Source organism: Apium graveolens, chromosome 6 (genome assembly GCF_009905375.1).
Source record: "Apium graveolens cultivar Ventura chromosome 6, ASM990537v1, whole genome shotgun sequence".
Taxonomy (NCBI): Eukaryota; Viridiplantae; Streptophyta; class Magnoliopsida; order Apiales; family Apiaceae; genus Apium; species Apium graveolens.
The window spans coordinates 30,378,641-30,398,390 of NC_133652.1; the positions used below are offsets into that span (position 1 = coordinate 30,378,641).

General features: G+C 32.7%; 1 protein-coding gene across 1 annotated transcript; it reads left to right on the forward strand.

Annotated features, from left to right (window-relative positions):
- Nucleotides 1–11,591: 11,591 nt before the first annotated feature.
- On the forward strand, nucleotides 11,592–12,508 carry LOC141668083 (uncharacterized). The gene has a single exon (XM_074474775.1). It carries the CDS (start codon nucleotides 11,634–11,636, stop codon nucleotides 12,375–12,377), a length of 744 nt encoding a protein of 247 aa, XP_074330876.1. The 5' UTR covers nucleotides 11,592–11,633; the 3' UTR covers nucleotides 12,378–12,508.
- Nucleotides 12,509–19,750: the final 7,242 nt, after the last annotated feature.

A 19,750-nucleotide genomic window follows, 5' to 3' on the forward strand; every position in this document is an offset into this window, starting at 1 on the left:
CAAAAAAAATAAAAACTCGTTTTGATCCATTTAATGATCGTTTGTTACAAGTAAATATATGAATCGATTGCAAATCATGCCAGGAAGCTATTCCCATCATCAAAATCGATCAATAACCCTAGGATCAAAAATACCCAAATTCGAACATAAACCCTAAAATTACAAATTGAAAAATTACTTATCGTTTGATGATTATGATAAGGAATTATGAAAGAACAAATCGAGGGCTTCATTTTGGTTACTAGAACATCGAAATCTGAAGTCGGCATCACCTTCAAATTCGAGTTTAATTCACAGAACTCTTCAAGAACACCAAGAACAATTTTTCAGAGAATTTTCAGAAAATCAAACCTTAATTTCTATATGATACTGAACCCTATTTTTGAAGTATAATATACCAAATCGACCAGAAAAACATGCTCTACAACATGGAAGCATCAAATCACATCAACAACATCAAGAACAAAAATTCGTAATTTAATTATCAAATAATTCGAATATAATTAAATAAATAAGAAAATTACTGTGATTTCTGGAAGGAAACTGATGATTGATTCAGATAGAGGATTCCGAGAGCTTCGTTTTGATATGCTGCACGCCCGAATCGGAGTTCGATAACGCCTTCGTTCGTGTGTTTGATTCTCGGGAACGTATCGGTTTTCTCGGGTTTTTCTCTGTATTTACGGTGTTTTAACTGGTTGCAAATGAATAAACGGAATAAACGAAATAAGAAATAGGCTATTTATATTTATGGAATATTGGATCGTTCTGGATCGTTTTGGATCGTTTTGGATCATTAAATTAGTTGCTTAGCCGCTAAGTAACTGCAATAACGATCCGATTCAATACCAAAATTGGATAATTATCAAAACCGAGCTTTTTATAAAACACTATATACGAGAATAACGTAAAAATATCCCGTCTCTCGAGAATACGGGTTTTATTGATTACCGAAATAACTATCGTATCGAAAATCTTGCGCCGGGCCGCGCACGGGTTAAACCGTAATCCGGATTGAAAAAGTCAAAACACAGAAAATGTCCGGAATTACCAGATTAGGTTAGGAAGGAGTTTTCGGAAAAGTTTCGGGTTGTAAAAATGCAAAAACGGTTGAAGTCAGACGATTCCCGGCTTTATAAAATAATTTTGGTAATTATTTAGAAAATAATTAATAATACATAAATCATTATAAAATCATATAACACTCCAAAAATTACCAGAAAAATATCACAATTATCTATATTTTATTCTAGACATATAAAAATTTAAATACTCAAATAATATCACATCTAAACACCCAAACATCAATTCCACTTATCAGATAATTCACCAAAATTCACATAAAATCACATAAATAATTCCAAATAATTATAATAATAATATTGGAAAATATGGGATATTACATGTGCCTTCTCAAAAGGACATCAAGAATCAATTCTAGTCTTTCACTGAGCAAATGTCAAGGATGGATCTGGCCTCCATTGAGAAGGAAGTATAAAAAATGAAGAGTTCTTTCAAGGCCCTGTTTGATCAAGTTCAAACTCATATGACAAATTCAAATGATACCAGGATCAAGCTAAATCAAATGTATACACCTAGGTATGAGCCTTCATTTCTTCTCATGGAGGGTGTCAGAAAAGCTGTTGATGAACACTTTGGGTCCTTCTCAGCCAAAACCTCTACTCCTCAGATACAAGAACTTCAAGATTAAATTTCTTCACTTCAAAATTCCAACTCAGATTTATCTTCACAATTCAGAGCTCTATTGGCACTGGTTGAGAGTCAACAATATGATATTCAGGCCCTAGTGGAGTCCCATAAGCATTTATAAATGCAGAATACAGTTGCTTTGGGAGCCATTATGGGAAAACTCAACATACCACTGCCAGCATTTCCTGAAGCTGTAAGACCTGAGATTCCTACTCCCCTACTCATGCCTGTCACCAAGACTAAGGGGGAGATAGATGCAAGGCTAGTACAATCAACACTCAAAAGTCAAGAACAAGGTCTAGAACAAGAGAGGCTCTTTATGGCTGCTCAAGGTCCAGGAATGACACAAGAGTTTGACAACTTGCACACTGGATTAAGGAACTCTCTCAACAACAATTTTTTCACTTACAGAAAGACCTTGGAAAAGACTATCAATTATATCAGGGTGCTGTAAATCCCAGTCAAGGACCAGTTTTTGGAGAAAAGAATAGTGATCAATCTTAATGATTCTGGTGTAGATAGATGTATGCAAGTCAACTTCAATTATCTAGTTTCTAGAAAAGCATCTGAGATAGACATTTTGATTAAAAAGGTCAAAATGATCAACAATGAAGAGAAAATGCTACTAGCAGAGTTGAAGAAGGCTCAAGAAGCTGCATTCCCAGAAGCCTACCTACATCCAAGCAAAGGGGTGCACTATATCTGCTCTACAACCAAGCAACTGAAACATTTCCAAGTACCTAAAAACTGTATCATGGCCAACAGAAGACTGATAATGGTGCTTGAGTCTGGGCTAAAAAGTAAGAAATTGAAGACTAGTGAAGATGAAGATATGATCAATATTATGAGGAGGTACATTGATAACTCTGAAGCCAATTTGCCTAAAACTAAAATCAACACAGATGACTTGGGTGATGATGAGCATAAGAAAGATGGTCAAAATCCTTCTGGCTCAAACTCAAGTCAATCTAGTAAGGCAATTGGTGGAAAAAGTGATAGTGAGAAAGAGAAGGAGAAGAAAAGTGGATCTGAGGCTCAAAGGAGGGATGGAAGGAGGCAAAGACAAAAGAATGATACCTCACAATCTCTCAAAACCCTAAATATCCAAATACCAACTGCTAAAACTTCACAATCAATCTCAACAGAAACTGCTCAACCTCATATCTCTAAACCCAAATACTTCTACAAGCTCACTGCAAACTCTCTTCTCAAAACTCAAATCACTCACAGCCATACTTCTCTGAAAAGACTCAAAACCTTACCTTCACTTCAGCCAACCCTTAAAACACACTTCAAAACAGTTGGAATAGGTCCAAAAGAAGCCAAGGTCAAAAGGAGATTACGAAGACAAAGAAGAGAACAACTGATAGCTGAATCTCCCAATGATCATGGATCTGGTGAAAAGGCCATCTGGAACAGATATAATCAAGATGATTTCAAACCTCTAAATGTTGTTGATTCAGATGAAGACTACTTCCAACAGCTAGCTGAAAGAATTGTCAGAATTTGGGTTGTTAACATTAGAGAAGTCAGAATCTACTATAGTGATGGGTCCTTTGAAAAGCTTGGAGATAGACTAAAGGATTCTCTCTCAATTGTTGAACTGAAAAGGGTGATAAGCTTGATGAATGGTAAAGATTCAACCACTAAGGCATAGAGAACAGTATTGGCAGTTTTTGTGGTTAACAGAGAGGAGATGAGAGATAAGCATAAAGAGTTGCAAGCTGAAAGGAGGAGAAAGTATGAGCATGACATTGATGAGTATATCAGAAGATCAGAAGAGTTGAAGGCAGCAGGCAAGAGCAGAATATCAAAGGATGGAAGATTTCTGAATATAAAAGCTGGCTCTTTGTCAAGTTACAGGATAGGGATCTTAGCTAGATATCCTAAGCCAGATTTGCTGAAACTAATAGAGGCTCTAACTGACACCCCCATCCTAGAAGAATTGGAAATACTTGTGCAAATTAAGAACATAATTGAGAAAGAATCAGACAGCTCAGTCTTTACTTAATTGTTGTAAACTGTCAAATATTCATTGTACAAGTGTTGTATCCGCTTTTGTATTATTTTATTTTCATTCTTTAACTTGGGGTTAGTCTTGTTAACAGGCATGAATTTCTGATAATCAATCTTCTCACAAATTAGGGGAGATTGTTGTGCAAGACATGCCTGTATTATAACAAGACTAAGTCATACTGACAACCCTAAGATTAGTTATATTGTAACCTTAATCTGTAATTCATACTTGTAACACTTAATGTCTGTAAAATGTAAATGGAGCAGACTGGAGCATTTTTCTCTAAGTGTCAAGCCTAAGAATTCTATCTGGAAGAAGATCAAGAAGATCATGCCCCAGAAGAATTATGAAGAAGCTTGGAGTTGAATAAATCTGTTTGGTGTAAAACATTCTAAGTCAAGACCTCTACAAGTCACAGAATTAGTGTTATAGAGAAATAATTCGAGAACTCCAGAATGACTTATCGAGAAGTCATTTAAACTCCAGAGAGTACCGACGGATGAATAACATCTACCCGACGGATGAGCAATGTCTACCCGGCGGATGAGCAATATCTACTCGACGGATGAGCAATGTCTACCCAACGAATAAGCAACATCCACCGGTTGTAGAGAACTCAGGAATTGCTATTGGAGATATCGATAAGTCAGATACCCATTCGAGAACTCAGAGATATCGACAAGTATACATTCATTAGAGAACTTTGAGTATCGATAAGCCAAAGTCCATTAGAGAACTCTGAGTTATCGATAAACCAAAATTCACTAGAGAACTCAGAGTTGTCGATAAGTCAAGTTAACAATGAAGTTTCAGAGATATCGAAAAGCCAACATGCCTATCGAGATGTCGAGTTCTCTATAGCTTAATTGGAGATCTCGAAGTGAAGAAATTTCTCTAAGTACAGAATTGCAGAACAGTTCAATATCCAAGGTTGCAAATCAACAAACAATTCACACAGCTGGATTGACAAGTCTACAAACAGCAGCTTGAGAGATGTGCAAGATCAATGGCAAAGATTAACTGACAGAGGAGATTAAAGTAATCACGGGATGCTAAAGATATGCTAAGCCAGAAATGGAAGATTTGCTTTTCTATAAATAGAAATGACAAGTGACAGTTTAGAAAAGCTAATAGCATGCTTATTATCCACCATGTAAACCAGCAGTTAACTGAGTTATAAAGTTAACACTGGTCCTCTAGTTAAGCAGAACAATAAAAATAGAAAATTGCGTGTTCTCTCTCAAGAAAGAAGCTAAGTTCTAAAACAAGAACTTAGAGATTTTGTAGAAAAACACTTCTTGATTTTTAATATAAAATTAAGTGAGTTTTGAAGATCTTTGTTTTACATATTTGCATAGGTATTTATGTTTAACATCCATTCTACTAAATCATTAACAACTACCAACTGCTAAAGCCTAAGTCGATCGAAAATCAAATATTTAAGCCAAAACACATTCACCCCCCCTCTGTGTTGTATTCATACCTAACATTATGTTTGTGTTTGTGTAATGTATATTGGTATGTATTAAATGTTTTTTATTTTTTATGAAATGCATGTTAAATTATTTGTAGATGGAAGCCATTGATCGAAGTTGGATCGGAAAATCAATTGCAAAGTGATAAAATTTCATTGACTCAGGAATATAGAATTGGTATAGAAATATTTTTAACATTTGCTCTTGAGAATGGAATGGAAGAAGATGGTACAATGAAGTGTCCTTGTAAACGTTGTAAAAATTTGAATTGGTTAAAAATTGATGATGTTAGATTTCATTTGCTCGCTAAAGGGATGCTTGAGGGTTATACTGTGTGGACGTCGCACGGTGAAATGATAGGAAGAAAACGTATTCGAACATCATATCATCGTCGTTATGTTCGGGAACCGTACGGATGTTAACTTCATGTCAAAATATTCTTAGACACAAAAATTTAGTTTATTTTAACGAGTACAAATACGTTTTTATAAGTAAGTTAGCAAATTTACTTAAAAATATGAAATAAATAAATAAATATAATTTTAAAATTATAAATTACAGAAGATCGAACCGTACGGATGGACAGACATAATTAAAATGAACAAATGTACCAAAAATTAGGCTATTTAAATAATATTATAATTAAATAGCGTGAAACATAATCACTTCAATTAGTATTGCCGCCATTCTGTATATAGAATAAGTTGAATTTAACATTCGATGTACACAACATAATTTTAAAATAAATTTTATACGATCAAACCGTACGGATGTTAACTTCATGTCAAAATATGCTTAGACACAAAAATTTAGATTATTTTAACGAGTACAAATATGTTTTTTAAAGTAAATTAGCAAATTTACCTAAATATGTGAAATAACAAAAATTATAATTTAAAATTATAATTTACACAAGATCGAACCGTACGGATGGACAGACGTAATGAAAATGAACAAATGTACCAAAATTAGGCTATTTAAATAATATTGATCATGTTTTTATAAGTATTTTTTGAATTTAGGGGTTTCTTGGGTTAGTTAAAACCGACCATTAGGGTTTCTAGGGTTACTTAAAACCGACTGATAATTAGTAAAACCGACTGATTGTATTTTTTTGTGAGAAATTAAAAACTTCGCCTTTAACAGCAACGACGTCGTTTTGCATGCTGCACAGATACCAACCTCATAACCGACCGCCTCGACGGTCGGTTATGATCGTGGTATAAATAAAAAACCTTTCATTTTCTTTTATATGTTTCTTCTTAAAAATCTATTTTCTCAATTTCTCACTCAAAATTTCCGAACTGAAGAACAATGACGTACAATCAACGACGAACAATGGCTTCTCACTCAAAATCTGTCCTCTATTTCTCACTCAATGTAAGTATATGTTTATATATATATATATATATGTTTTTGGTGTGTGTAAGTATATATTTTTATATATATGTTTTTTGTATGTGTGATTCAAGTTAATTAACGATCGAAGTTCAAGTTAATTGTGTGATTCTCAATTTCTCAGTCGATTTTCAGTTTTTTGTGTGTGTTTTTTTTTGTGTAAGTACATATGTTTTGTGTGTATTATATATATATATATTTTTTGTAAGTATATATGTTTTTTGTGTAAGAATCGAAGTTCAAAATTAACTTTTTCACTTGAAATCGAAGTTCAAATCGTAATTTTCAGTTTTGATATATTTTTGCATGAAAAATATTTGTCGATTTTGGTTGGTTTGTTGAATACACGTATAAGTAAAAATCTTGGTTATTTTGTCGGATTGTTGATATATGTATAAGTATAATTCTTTTTTTAGGGTAGATTTTTAGGGTTTTCTCTTTCCGCTCACGTACTTTCATTTCGTACTCGAAATTTGTAATTGTACCTTTATTACGTGAGTTTTATAGCTTTAATTTGTTGAATATACGTATGTGTGTGTGTGATTTATGTAATTGTTGGATAAATTGTGAAATTGTTGGATACATTTTTATATGCAAGTCGATTTATTTGATTTAGTGCATACATTTTATATGTATTTTTGTATTCGATTTGTATGTTCGTATATTTGTGCTAACATATGCTTATATTTTTCATTTTAGGATCTTTTCACTTGGATGCTAGCGGTGGTCATGATTACGATGGTGTTGTTTGCGATGGCAAGGAAAGGAAGGGGAAGGAAGTTGAAAAAGAAAAAGATAAGGGAAAGGGAAAAGCTAGCAAGGGTAGTGGTGGAAAAGGCACATCGAAGGGTAAAGGAAAGGGCACTAAAATCAATGGTAGAGAAAAGAAAAAGATAGGGAAATTGAGTTTGCGTGATGAGCCGACGGATTCGGATTCGGACCCGAATGATCCGACTCGGCACATGACAAATATGGAGGAGCGAGAATGGCGAGGAAGGCGACCTCGATCACATTCGAGTGACATATATGGAGAAAAACCGCCATTGAAGCCATACCGCATTGATATCTTCGATGGACAGTAAGTCTTAAATAAGTTTTTAAATTGCATTATTCCTATATGTTTATTTTTTTTGTTCATTGTTCAATATTCTTATGTGAATTGTTAATGTTTATTATTTTCTTTTGTTTAAGTATAGTATTGAAGATGATACGGCTAAGAAAACGCTTTTGAGTATGATTCGGGAGTAGTGGCCTCTTGGGCGTTACACTTATACCGATATCGAAGAACATAACCCAGGTTGGTTGAATGCAAGAGTCGAGGAGTTTCAAGTAAGTTAAAAATCAATTTTTTTTGTAATTGTCATTTGTTTCTTGATTTTTTGATGAATTATCCTCATTTTTTTTGCAATTTTAGAAATATTATAGGCATCTTAAGGGGCAAAGCCGTTCAAAGGCCCGAAAAATTATGGAAGATCACATTAAAGTGACGATAAAAAGGACTTTGAATGAGCTTAAGAAGAGGGTGGAGCGAAAAGAAAGGAAGGAGGGCGTTTCAAAGTTGTCTTTGAAGCCGCCTTATTGGTCCGTTCCTTTTTGGAAAGACCTTTTGGAGTATTGGGAGAAGAACGAAGGACACTTGCACCGGTCATCGGTTGGATCCGCCAACCGACAACAAGTTGAAAGATTGAATAGTGTCGGTGCAAGGTCATTCAATAAAGTTCGAGAGGTAATATTATTATATTCCATCACACACACATACATACATGTTCACCATATTTAATATAATCAACTAATTATTAGGACGTGCTAATATAAGTTGTTTAATATTTTGAAAGGTAATGACGAACAAAAACAAGAAAAAGCCGACGAGACTCGAGGTGTGGGATAAATGTCATAGGAAAGTTGGATCCGATCCGGAAAATCCCATCCACACTACACCGGCCGCCATTCGTATTGCGGTAATTTTTATGTGATTTTATGACCATTTTATGTGATTTTAAATGCATCATTAATAAGTGAATTTATATGTATTTTCATGTGATTTACATGCATTTTTATGTGATTTTATGACCATTTTATGTGATTTTAAATGCATCTTTAATAAGTGAATTTATATGTATTTTCATGTGATTTTTAATGCATTTTTATGTGATTTTATATGCATTTTTATGTGATTTTAAATGCATCTTTAATATGTAATTTTATATGTACTTTAATATGATTTTAAATGCATTTTTATGTGATTTTATATGTATTTTTATGTGATTTTAAATGCATCGTTAATTTGTGATTTTATATGTATTTATGTGATTTTAAATGCATTTTTATATGTGATTTTATATGCATTTTTATGTGATTTTAAATGCATCGTTAATATGTGATTTTATATGTATTTATGTGATTTTAAATGCATTTTTATATGTGATTTTATATGTATTTTTATTTGATTTTAAATGTATCGTTAATTGTTTTTAGAGATATATAATTGTTCCAACTAACTCATGAAAATTTTGTAGGAACGATATGCCGCCATTCTCGAGCGCATGCCCGTGGAGGTTACACAAATGGGTGATCGGGATGAGCCGTGGGATTGGTGGATGGAAGCCTTGGAGGTCCCCCAAGGTACAAAGCCGAAAAAGAATTATGTGGTGGGGTTCCCCAATGCTCGGGCCACCGATCTCTTACCTACACTTGTTATCCGGTACCGAGATTCTACACGGAATGAAGCCGGCTCATCCTCATCCGCTCCGAGAGAACGTGAAGCCATCCCCGACAATGTATATCTTGCAATCGTGAGGAATGTGCTTACGGAGATCCGTGCTAATTCAAATCGGTTTGCTCGCCAACTTTCCGATGTGGAGATAGCTACATTCGCACGTACCGCTCTCGAGGCCTCGGATCCATCCTCCGATCCTAACCAAAGGTTGCAATGGAATAACCTTATCGGTGGCGAGATCGTTCATATCGTGGGCTCTTTGATTGAAAATATCGTCCAAAAGACGGAAGCTCGTGTTGCGGAGGTATAATTTTTGACCTTCTTGTTTATTTATTTATTTTCATTCACATGTAAATTTTGTTTCTTATTTTTAACTAGTTTAATTAAACTTGTGTACATAGAAAAATAATCGGCGTGCTATGGAAGTCGATAAGGATTACACGTTCGAGGATGAGGCCTCCGATGACGAGGACTTTGATGATGGCGGCGGTGATGGCGGTGGATCGTCCGATGTTGATTTGTCGGATTAGTTTACATTGATCGGTTTTAAGACTATTGTAATTTGATGGTTATGGGATGTAATATAATACGTTGTGATGGTTTGATACTTTGTCGGTTATTTAGGATTGCTTATAATGATGTAATGATACAGTTTAATCCTCCGGTTATCGGAGTTTGTGAATGTTTGCGTTGGATTTAATTACTATGGTTTAATTGTGAAATTTACTAGTTTTTGCGAATGATTTTGAGTAGTATAGTTTAATGATTATCATTGTTGTTTGGTTTGGTTGTTTGGTTGTGATTGGATTGGATTTGTGATTGGTTTGTGTATTGATTTGGTTTGGTATACAGGGACTGCAGAAAACCTTCAATTTTTTTTTAAAATCAGCCCTTAAAACCGACCGACTTAAGGCATAACTAACCACTTTTGACCATTACAAAACCCAAAAAACCGACCGTCAAGGGACAAAACCGAACGTCTCCTTTAGAGGGTGGTCGGTTTTAGGACGGTCGGTTATGACATTTAAGTTAACTTCTGAAATAAAACCGACCGATGTGCACACTTTGACCACGGTCGGTTATGAGTTTCAGTCAATTTTTTAAAAATAGACATAACCGACCACCTACGGTCGGTTATGACTCAGTGACGTGGCAACACGTGTTGCCACGTGTACACAGTGACCCTACATTTGAATAAAATACCCAGGCACTTAACCGACCACTATGTTGGTCGGTTATGAGGGTTAAACCCGACCAAAAGTCATAACCGACCAGGTCATAACCGACCATACACACACGTGTTTCCACATGTACACAGTGACCCCATATTTGAATAAAATACTCAGGCACTTAACCGACCCCTATGTTGACCGGTTATGAGGGTTAAACCCGACCAAAAATCATAACCGACCAGGTTAAATCGACCATACACTGTGGTCGGTAATGACTATTTTAACCGATCATTTTGTCTTTTAAATGACCGTTTTTGACGGTCGATTTTGTCATGTTTTCTTGCAGTGGTATGACCCGATTTCTTTTAAATTTAGTTGTACCGATGAGTTTAACTTGAAATTCGAATGTATGGACGATAATGTGATGTCCAGTACTGTTTGCAGAAAGTACTGCTATAACTTAGTAGTAATAAACAATGGAACTGGTCACATCAAGGTGTGGGCTTATGGTCTCATTAATCCGTGACAAGTGCAAGCGCCAAACCATCGTTTTATATATGTCATATCTTCACTTAGCATCACCGTGCCGTTACCATCTTCACAATATACAACATCGATTTCACACCCTTTGACATTAAACTAAATTAATTAGCTTAAATGTTGTTTTCACTAAATCGCAAACAAGATATTTCATTCTTTAAAGGGATTTTAGAATATTGTAGTCGCCAGTTGATAAGCAGAAACATTACGTACAAGTGACGATAGATAGACATCAACATATATGTACAAATATAACAAATGATATAGAAATTTAAGAGATGGTACCGAAAGAGCTAGAGGGGCGTTAAAGGCAATGTGTATGAAATTAAGATATGTAACATTAGTATATATCATTATAGCCAGACAGATAAACATTCCGCTGATAAGTGTTAAGTGGCACAAGTGGGAATGTCCTTATTTTAAGTGTCACAATTCTTATTACTAAAATCCAACTGCTTATTTCGAAATTTGTTGTTGATATCCCCGGAAAAGGTAGGGTTATAGTGGTCTCGATCAATTTCTCGAATTTATTTCATCCCCCTATTTAACCCCAGAAAAAGTCCCATCATCTCTCTCATCTACTACATCATGAATGTACAAAAAGTATGATGGCTGCTGAACTTTCTCTTCTCTCCTTATCCCAAATCCACAAGTTAAAAGAAGCTCAAGAAAGATTACAATTGGAAGTTGCTAACGGAACCTCGTGGATGTGGAACTCTAAGCGACAGGTCATGGCTGATCAAGAAACTGACGATTCGTGGGAAGTTCGTGCCTTTGAAGAAGATACTAACAATGCCATGGGAACCACTTGGCCGCCACGCTCGTATACTTGTACTTTCTGTAGAAGAGAGTTCCGGTCAGCTCAAGCCCTAGGCGGTCATATGAACGTGCATCGTCGTGACCGTGCTCGCCTCCACCAAACGCCTCCGTTGCCTGGTGCCGGTTGCACTACTGCTGTCATAATGAATCCAACTCATCATCAAGAACTTGTGGCAAATGGTGGTTTATGCCTTTTCTACACATTACCTAACCCTAATGCTGTTTTATCACCTTCAACAGTAAACCATTGTATTGAATCATCATCATCGAAACTTCACTCATCAGTTTCACCCTACACTACAAATAATTTCATGAGACCTAACTATCCTCCTCCCCTGTCCATAAATTTCCCCGGGGCGCATAGTGTCAATTCCTCTCTAGGCCACTCTAGTAACACTGAACACTCGGCTTCAACAATTAATGATAACAGTAATGAAGACTATTTGATTAACAGCAAGAAAGATTCCGGTGAATTCGAAAAAGAAATTGACCTAGAGCTCCGGCTGGGATGTGGGCCTTCGGTTTCGTAACAAACAAGGTGAAAATTTGCGAATAGAAGAATAAGTATGATCTCTGTTCTTTTCGTATGATAGGGCGATTTATATTATCAGCTAGGTGCATGATTATTTTCATTGACTTGAGTGAGTATGAATCTTTATTTTATTTCGTACATTAAGGTTTGATTTTTTCATTACTCGTATGTTTGATTACATTATTAATTAAGCTGCTTATAATTAGTAGCAGGAATAACAAAATGAAAGCCAGATAACGCAACTTTGTAAACTCATGAATTACATGTGACATATTGTAGTTTGTAAGCGAAATCAATTAGCTACTTCTCGTAGTTTGTATGACTAATTAAAGAAGAAGATGCATTCTCTTTACAATAACAATAGTATGTAAGAGTTGATATTGGCTCCAGTTGCAGAATCAGAATTCGGCAAATTATAACTAACCAGTTGCATTACCCAATTAATATCCATGTTAATGATACAAGATTCAGTCGGTCTTTCTTTAATAAACATCTCCCACGCCCATTTTTTTTTGCGAAATTTAAAATATATTTCATTAATAACTTGAAAATACTCGATCGAGATAAACTCCCAACTGATCATGTAACTAAGTTGAAAAATAAATACAATTAAATAATTAGCTATTTTATTTCCGGATTGCTTAACTAAGCGAATACATCTGAAAATTAAAAAGGAAGTTAATGATTTACCGGGCAATCTAGCATAAATCTCCCCCGAAAATAGTAAATCAGTTGCAACAACTGAGCTTGGCGGCCTCATGTTATGAATAAATATTTTTTGTGAGAGGTAAGCACATGTGATTTTCATTCTCAGCTATATACCAGCCGGACACCGATTATAGATCTATCGAAAGTGTTATTGATACGAGATATCTAGATATATACCGTCAAATTCATTTTCAACACAACCATCATATCGCACAAAACGAGACACATCACATAAATCGAGACAATCAAACACACAAATAATAACTTAAACAGAACAAAAAGACAAAAACCCAAAATTCAAAAATCTCGGAATAAACCAAATTGTAATATATTGTTAGATCATAGAATTTAAATTTAAAAACTGAATTTTATTATAAAATCCGAGTACTTACCTTAATAGATCTGAAAATTAAAGTGAAGAATTATAATATTTTTTTTGAGTTTTGTGGAACAAATCTCGATTATATGAAAGAAAAGGTAAACAAAAGGAGATGGATAAAAAGGGTGAAAAAGAAAGTAGGTGGCAGCTAGTGTAGGACGGCCACTCTTATGCGAGCGAGAAAAGATATCTATTAAGTCCCTATCTTAAATATATGAAAATTCCACAATGTTTAATAATTTACAATGTTTGTTATAAACAAACTTGCAACACATAATATATGTGTCAAAATCAATGAGGTTTTATAATGCTCCATAATATTTTTCTTCTACAAATAAGAAGAAAGAACACAATAGATAGTAATATAAAATTCTATTAATATTCCAATTTTTTAGATAAAAAATGTGTTTGTTATTGACAAACTATTGCAACACAGAAAATAATTGTCAAAATCAATGTGGTTTTACAACTATAAATATGCTACTTAAGCCATTAATGCTCCATAAAAATTATGGATAAAGAATTAGAAAGAACAAAATAGATATAAATATAAAATATTATTTTGAATCCAGTTTTAACAATTAAGCTTTCTTATAAACAATATTTACAGAATCAAAATGGAACTAACATAAATACTCATTATATGTAAATTTCATTGTTATAAAAATGTATACAAGATTATATATATATATATGGGACTATTAGGGATGACAAAATAATCCGATCCGACGGATACCCGATCCGACGGATACCCGATCCAAAACCCGAAATTTTGGATTTACCGAACCCGATTTTTTGGATTTGGATATGGATTTAATTTTTAAACCCGAAATTTTTTGGATTTGGATATGGATATTAGGTATACCGATCCGAAATCCGATCCGAAATTCGAAGCTCTATCCGAATCCGATCCGAACCCGAATTCCGAAAAAACCCGAGTTATTATATATATATATATCTTAATTATATATATATTAGAATTTTATATATTCCATATTATAATATTGTGTGTATATATATATCATTTTATATAATATATATTATATATATTATTATATAATTTTTAGAACATATATTTTTATATTTATGTTAAAAATTAACTAACTATAAAGTTCAATGAAATATAAATATTCAATTATTTAAACGGGTGATAAGATTTATAAGGTTAAAAAAATATCCTTTAGTGATAAATCTAAAAATTGGGGATCAATTGAGTTAATTTTTTAAATATTAGCTATACATATAATAACACAATTAATGATATAGTGGAGTGGTCGAAGATGACAAGCTAAAATTTTTTCTCAATAAGTCGGGTGTTCAATTTCAAGCACTTGCAATATCAATAATTATACAAATTTTCAGATTTCGGGTTCGGATATGAATATCCAATTAAAAAAAATCGGATTTCGGGTATATCCAAACCCGATCCGAAATTCAATTAATCGGGTTCGGGTATTTTTCAGGTTTGGATCGGGTTCAAATATGGATAAAATTTTCGGGTTTGGATATGGATTCAGTAATACTCGACCCGATCCGACCCGATTGTCATCCGCAGATTTTATGTTGAATTCTATATCTTTTTAATTTGAAATAGATTTGATATTCTACTGTTAATTGTTATTAAAAGTTGTTATTCTAATATTAAATTTTAATTTTTTTTGGTTAGAAATAGAAATATTATGTTCTTTCTTATACATAATGGTGTCTTTCACCGGTGTAAAGCACCTTATAAAAATTTTGCAGATTTTCGAAGGTCCCATTTGTTTGATTCAAAATTGTTAATACTAATTATTTGTTTAATTTAAAAATGTTTGGTTGGTACAATATTATTTATATTTATTAGCAAAACATGTAATTAATATAAGTAATTTTTCAATGTATCGGGTACGAAGGGAGTTTTTTTGCCTAAAGTTGTACCGATAACTTTTGCATACCTTAAGCATATCAAAGAAATACAATTACCAACTGCCTTCCTTTTATAACATACGGTTAAGATTAAATATAAAAAACTTAGTATTAATATATAAGATCATGTTCGGAAATTTTTTACCGTTTTAAAATTTTAGTGTAACTGATTATTTAACATCTCAGTTTATAAGGAATAGACTCGGGTTCGAGTCCTTCCACCCATATTTATTTAATTTAAATATTATTTGTTGATATTGATATTAATTGTATTTGTCAAACTGAATATATACATTTAATAATGTAACAGCCCGCACTTTCGGACTATTAAATTTAAATCAAAACTAAAATATAATATAATTTATTGAAATAATAATCTATTACAATGGTGACTATTACAAAATCGCAGCTAAAAATAGAAGTTCAAAAGTTGGCTCAGTTGGTTAAAAAGAGGAAAATTGTCCTCTTGGTCACATGTTCGAATCCCACGGGAGGAGAATTTATGATTATGCCTCCTGAGTCAGAGTCTATCGCTTAAATGCGGTTTATTTTGGTTCACGTGGTTTGCAAGATATTGCGTGAGCCCGTAGGGTTTACCCAGTGCGCACCCGAAGGGTAGCGGCTGCGGGTTACCTATGATAAAAAAAAATCCTCGAACTACAATTCTATCCAACTCGAATCTTTGACGAAACCTGAAAATTAAAAGAATGGGCTGCGAATCCCAGCAAGCAACTACCGGTCAACAGCTCAAAATAATTTTTTATATTTTTTTTCAAAACACAGCTTATACATATGACACATAACATAAATCACATTTGATTGCACAAATATTCGATATCAAATATCACACAATATATTTTCTATTACAAGGATCAAAACAAATTACACAACATATTCTTTAATCCACATAATCATAATTCTTAATCAATCAATAAATATTAATAACAAATTATTATTTTTAGTCCCACAATCCCAGATCACATCGTATGCCACACTTTACCAGTGACCGTCATCTTATACTTTATGCCACACTTCCCAAGTGATCGGGTTCTTATTCTTATTCGACAGGGGGCTAGTTTACGTCCCTCGTCAAGTGAAACCGAAACTTGACAAGGTATCGATGTGTTCCAAAACGTGCGCAAACTAGTTCTAAGTTCTATATATAACATTATCCAGTAATCGGATTCTAATTCTTATCCTGTACATGACTAAGAGTGGGGATTTTCAAAAATTCGTTATCTTATTAATCACATATTGATATCACACTTATAATAAATAGAAAAATATCAAAGAACATCTTATCACATAACACACGATACGGTGCACAATTATACAGAGTATCGAATAGTTACACACTAAGTAATTAAGAACACATATCCAAATAAACGTTACACATTAATACAGAGTAACATATAGTAACTTACAGAATACGTAAGCAAATAAGTAATACGGAGCAACGAATGGTTACTTACAATACACGTAGCCAAACAAATAAGACAAAGTAACGGAAAGTTACTTGCATAACACATAAGAAAACAAGTAATACAGAGTAACGAATAATTACTTATCTCAATCAAGCAAACAGATAATTCACATCAGAACACAAATTCAATCATTAGCAACCCATCAAATACAACACATCTAAAATCTCGATCTTCTCCACAATTCTAATTCTGATGAGATCCTTATTTGGCACTTTTTGACCCTCTACATAACGTTTTCTTGGAAACATGTGAAACACGTAAGTTGTAGAAAATTGAAATATCTTTACGAAAAGTCCAAAATCAACAAATTCAGACTTGCGATAAATTTTTTACGAATTTTACAAGATTGGTGATTTATGTTTATAAAACCCTACGAATTTTGATACTAAAGATGTGGAAGACGAGTATTTATAATGATACAAATCATATTTATTAACCTACAAGTTATCCGTTTTAAAAACTGATCCAAATTCTAGATCCATTAGTCTAATTCAATTTTTAAATCCTAATCTTTGTCTAATTTTAATACTTTTTTCTATTTTCCTTTTATTAATATTATTCTAAAAATTACGATATATTACAAATAAAAATCTCATTCACTTGTCATAGAAGTCCAGCATATCTTATTTTTATATATTTATAAATTTTACCTTTTTTCATAAAATAAATTTTACTTTTATCCATATAAAAAACTTGAACTTTTTTGAAAAATACACAAGTCTAAAAGTATTTTTGTAAAAATACTGTTATTTTTAAAAAAAATTATAAAAATACTCTTTAATTTGCAAAAATACTATTTTTCAACTTTTTTTTTGCAAAAAAATGATTTTTGGCAACTGAAATAACCTGGATGCAACCTTTGACGAGTTTATGAATTAAATGCAACCCCAGATGCAACCAAAATAACTTCATTCAACTTGTTACATATCTGCATGATCAGATTTTGATTGATTCCGTATTAAAAAAAATCAGAAAATAGTAAAATTGTAAAAAACTTGGAAAAGTTAATAATTTCGGTAATTTCTCCAAAAACTTACGTTTTAATAATTCTTGACTCGTGGTTAGAAACCATATATTATTTATAATTAATTTTAGTTATATATTGATCACGTGTTACTCACTAGTTCGTTCTTTCGGGAAGTATTACCTACATTATATAAATAATATTATCTAACTTATTATAAGTAAATAGAACTTAATTATTGTAAAGAGAGTTTGTAAGGTTGACAGAGATCCTCCTCAACTGAGATCTCTCTTGCCAGCCAAAGTAGACCATTTATTCATGGGTGTCGTGAACATGGCACAGCTAGCGAGACAATCCAGATTATGGTAGCTTTCAATTTTTGGGGTCTTCATTTATTTGGAAGTTAAACACTTATTACTTTAATGTATTTAATGTTGTAAACACTTATGACCGTAATATTGATGTTTTGATTTTTCGCGCACAATTTTAGATGCTTTTACTGTATATGTATAATTAGACACTTAGAATTAATATTTTTTTTAATTTCTTTTGAAAATAAAAATATAAAATCAATATTTTAATTCAAAAAAAGAATTCAAATATATTAATTTAACTATGCGGTCAAAACACCGACCTAAAAATATGTGCCAAAAATTAAAATATCAAATATTAAAAAACAAAGGAAGTATCATTCAAAACCATAAACTTTCCGCAAGCACATTGCTAATCTCCATAGCTTAGAAACATTTGTGGTATCCGTACTCATGTAATTCTTTTGTTAATACTTCTTTTGAAGCTTTTTTTTTATTTGAGGCTTTAGACTTTTTTACATATTAATATATTAAAATGTGTGTAAAAAATCAAAGTATAAAAAGAAAAAAATAGAGGAAGTATATATTAAATTCTAACAAGCTTGGTCCAATTTAGCATACTTATTTCGACCAAATCTGGTCGAATTTAGCGTAGTTATTTTCGACCAGATTTTGTTGAATTTAATATTTGTGGGCGGGATTTTTGAATTTTTACGAAAAATTTGAAAATTTTATAAAAAATAATTGGGAATGAGTTTTTGCAACCAATTTCGGCCGAATTTAGTTGGTCGAATTTAGTTGGTCGAATTTAGTTGGTCGAATTTATTCGGTCAAATTTAGCTAAATTCGACCGCACCCCTTATTTTCGACTAGCCTTTGTTCGACCAACAACTTGTTGGTCGAAAATATCTATTTTAGACCAAAATCGGTCGAATTTAGCTAAATTCGACCAAAAAAATTCGAACAAATTTAACCAAATTTCTTGTAGTGATTATAGTACAAGGCATTTAAGACATATTTTCTCCCCTGATCCCCTCATGATAGGTTATATTTGATTGGATGTGAATGTGTTGTTGGTTGAAAATAGCTATTTTAGACAAAAATCGGTCAAATTTAGCTAAATTCGATCCAAAAAATTCGATCAAATTTAGCCGAATTTATTGTAGTGATGATAATACAAGGCATTTAAGACATATTCTCTCCCCCGATCCCCTCATGATATGTTATATTTGATGGAAAAATGAGTAAAAAGGTGAGACCTATTTATTATTACTAGTTGATTAGCACCGGTCGAATTAATTTATTTAAATAATTTTTAAAAATCATAATAGTACAAGTGTCATATCAAAATTTCTAATTTTTACTTAGAAAATCCAACCCAAACTATTGAGTACGATATTTGTGTTATTATTATAATAAAAAGATTATAATTATTATACGATTTCAAATATTTTATTATTTTATTAAAATATACTATTTAGTCACATGGAAAATAGGATTACTGAGTTGAAATTAATATAAAAATTGTAATTAAAAATCGGGTAAAATAATACATACACTATTTTAAGTCATATAGAAGTAAAAGAAGAATACAAATTATAGATTTGAAGTTTTAGTGAA

Coding starts and splice junctions, on each gene's coding strand:
- LOC141668083 (XM_074474775.1), top strand. CDS start 11,634: ATGATGGCTGCTGAACTTTCTCTTCTCTCCTTATCCCAAATCCACAAG.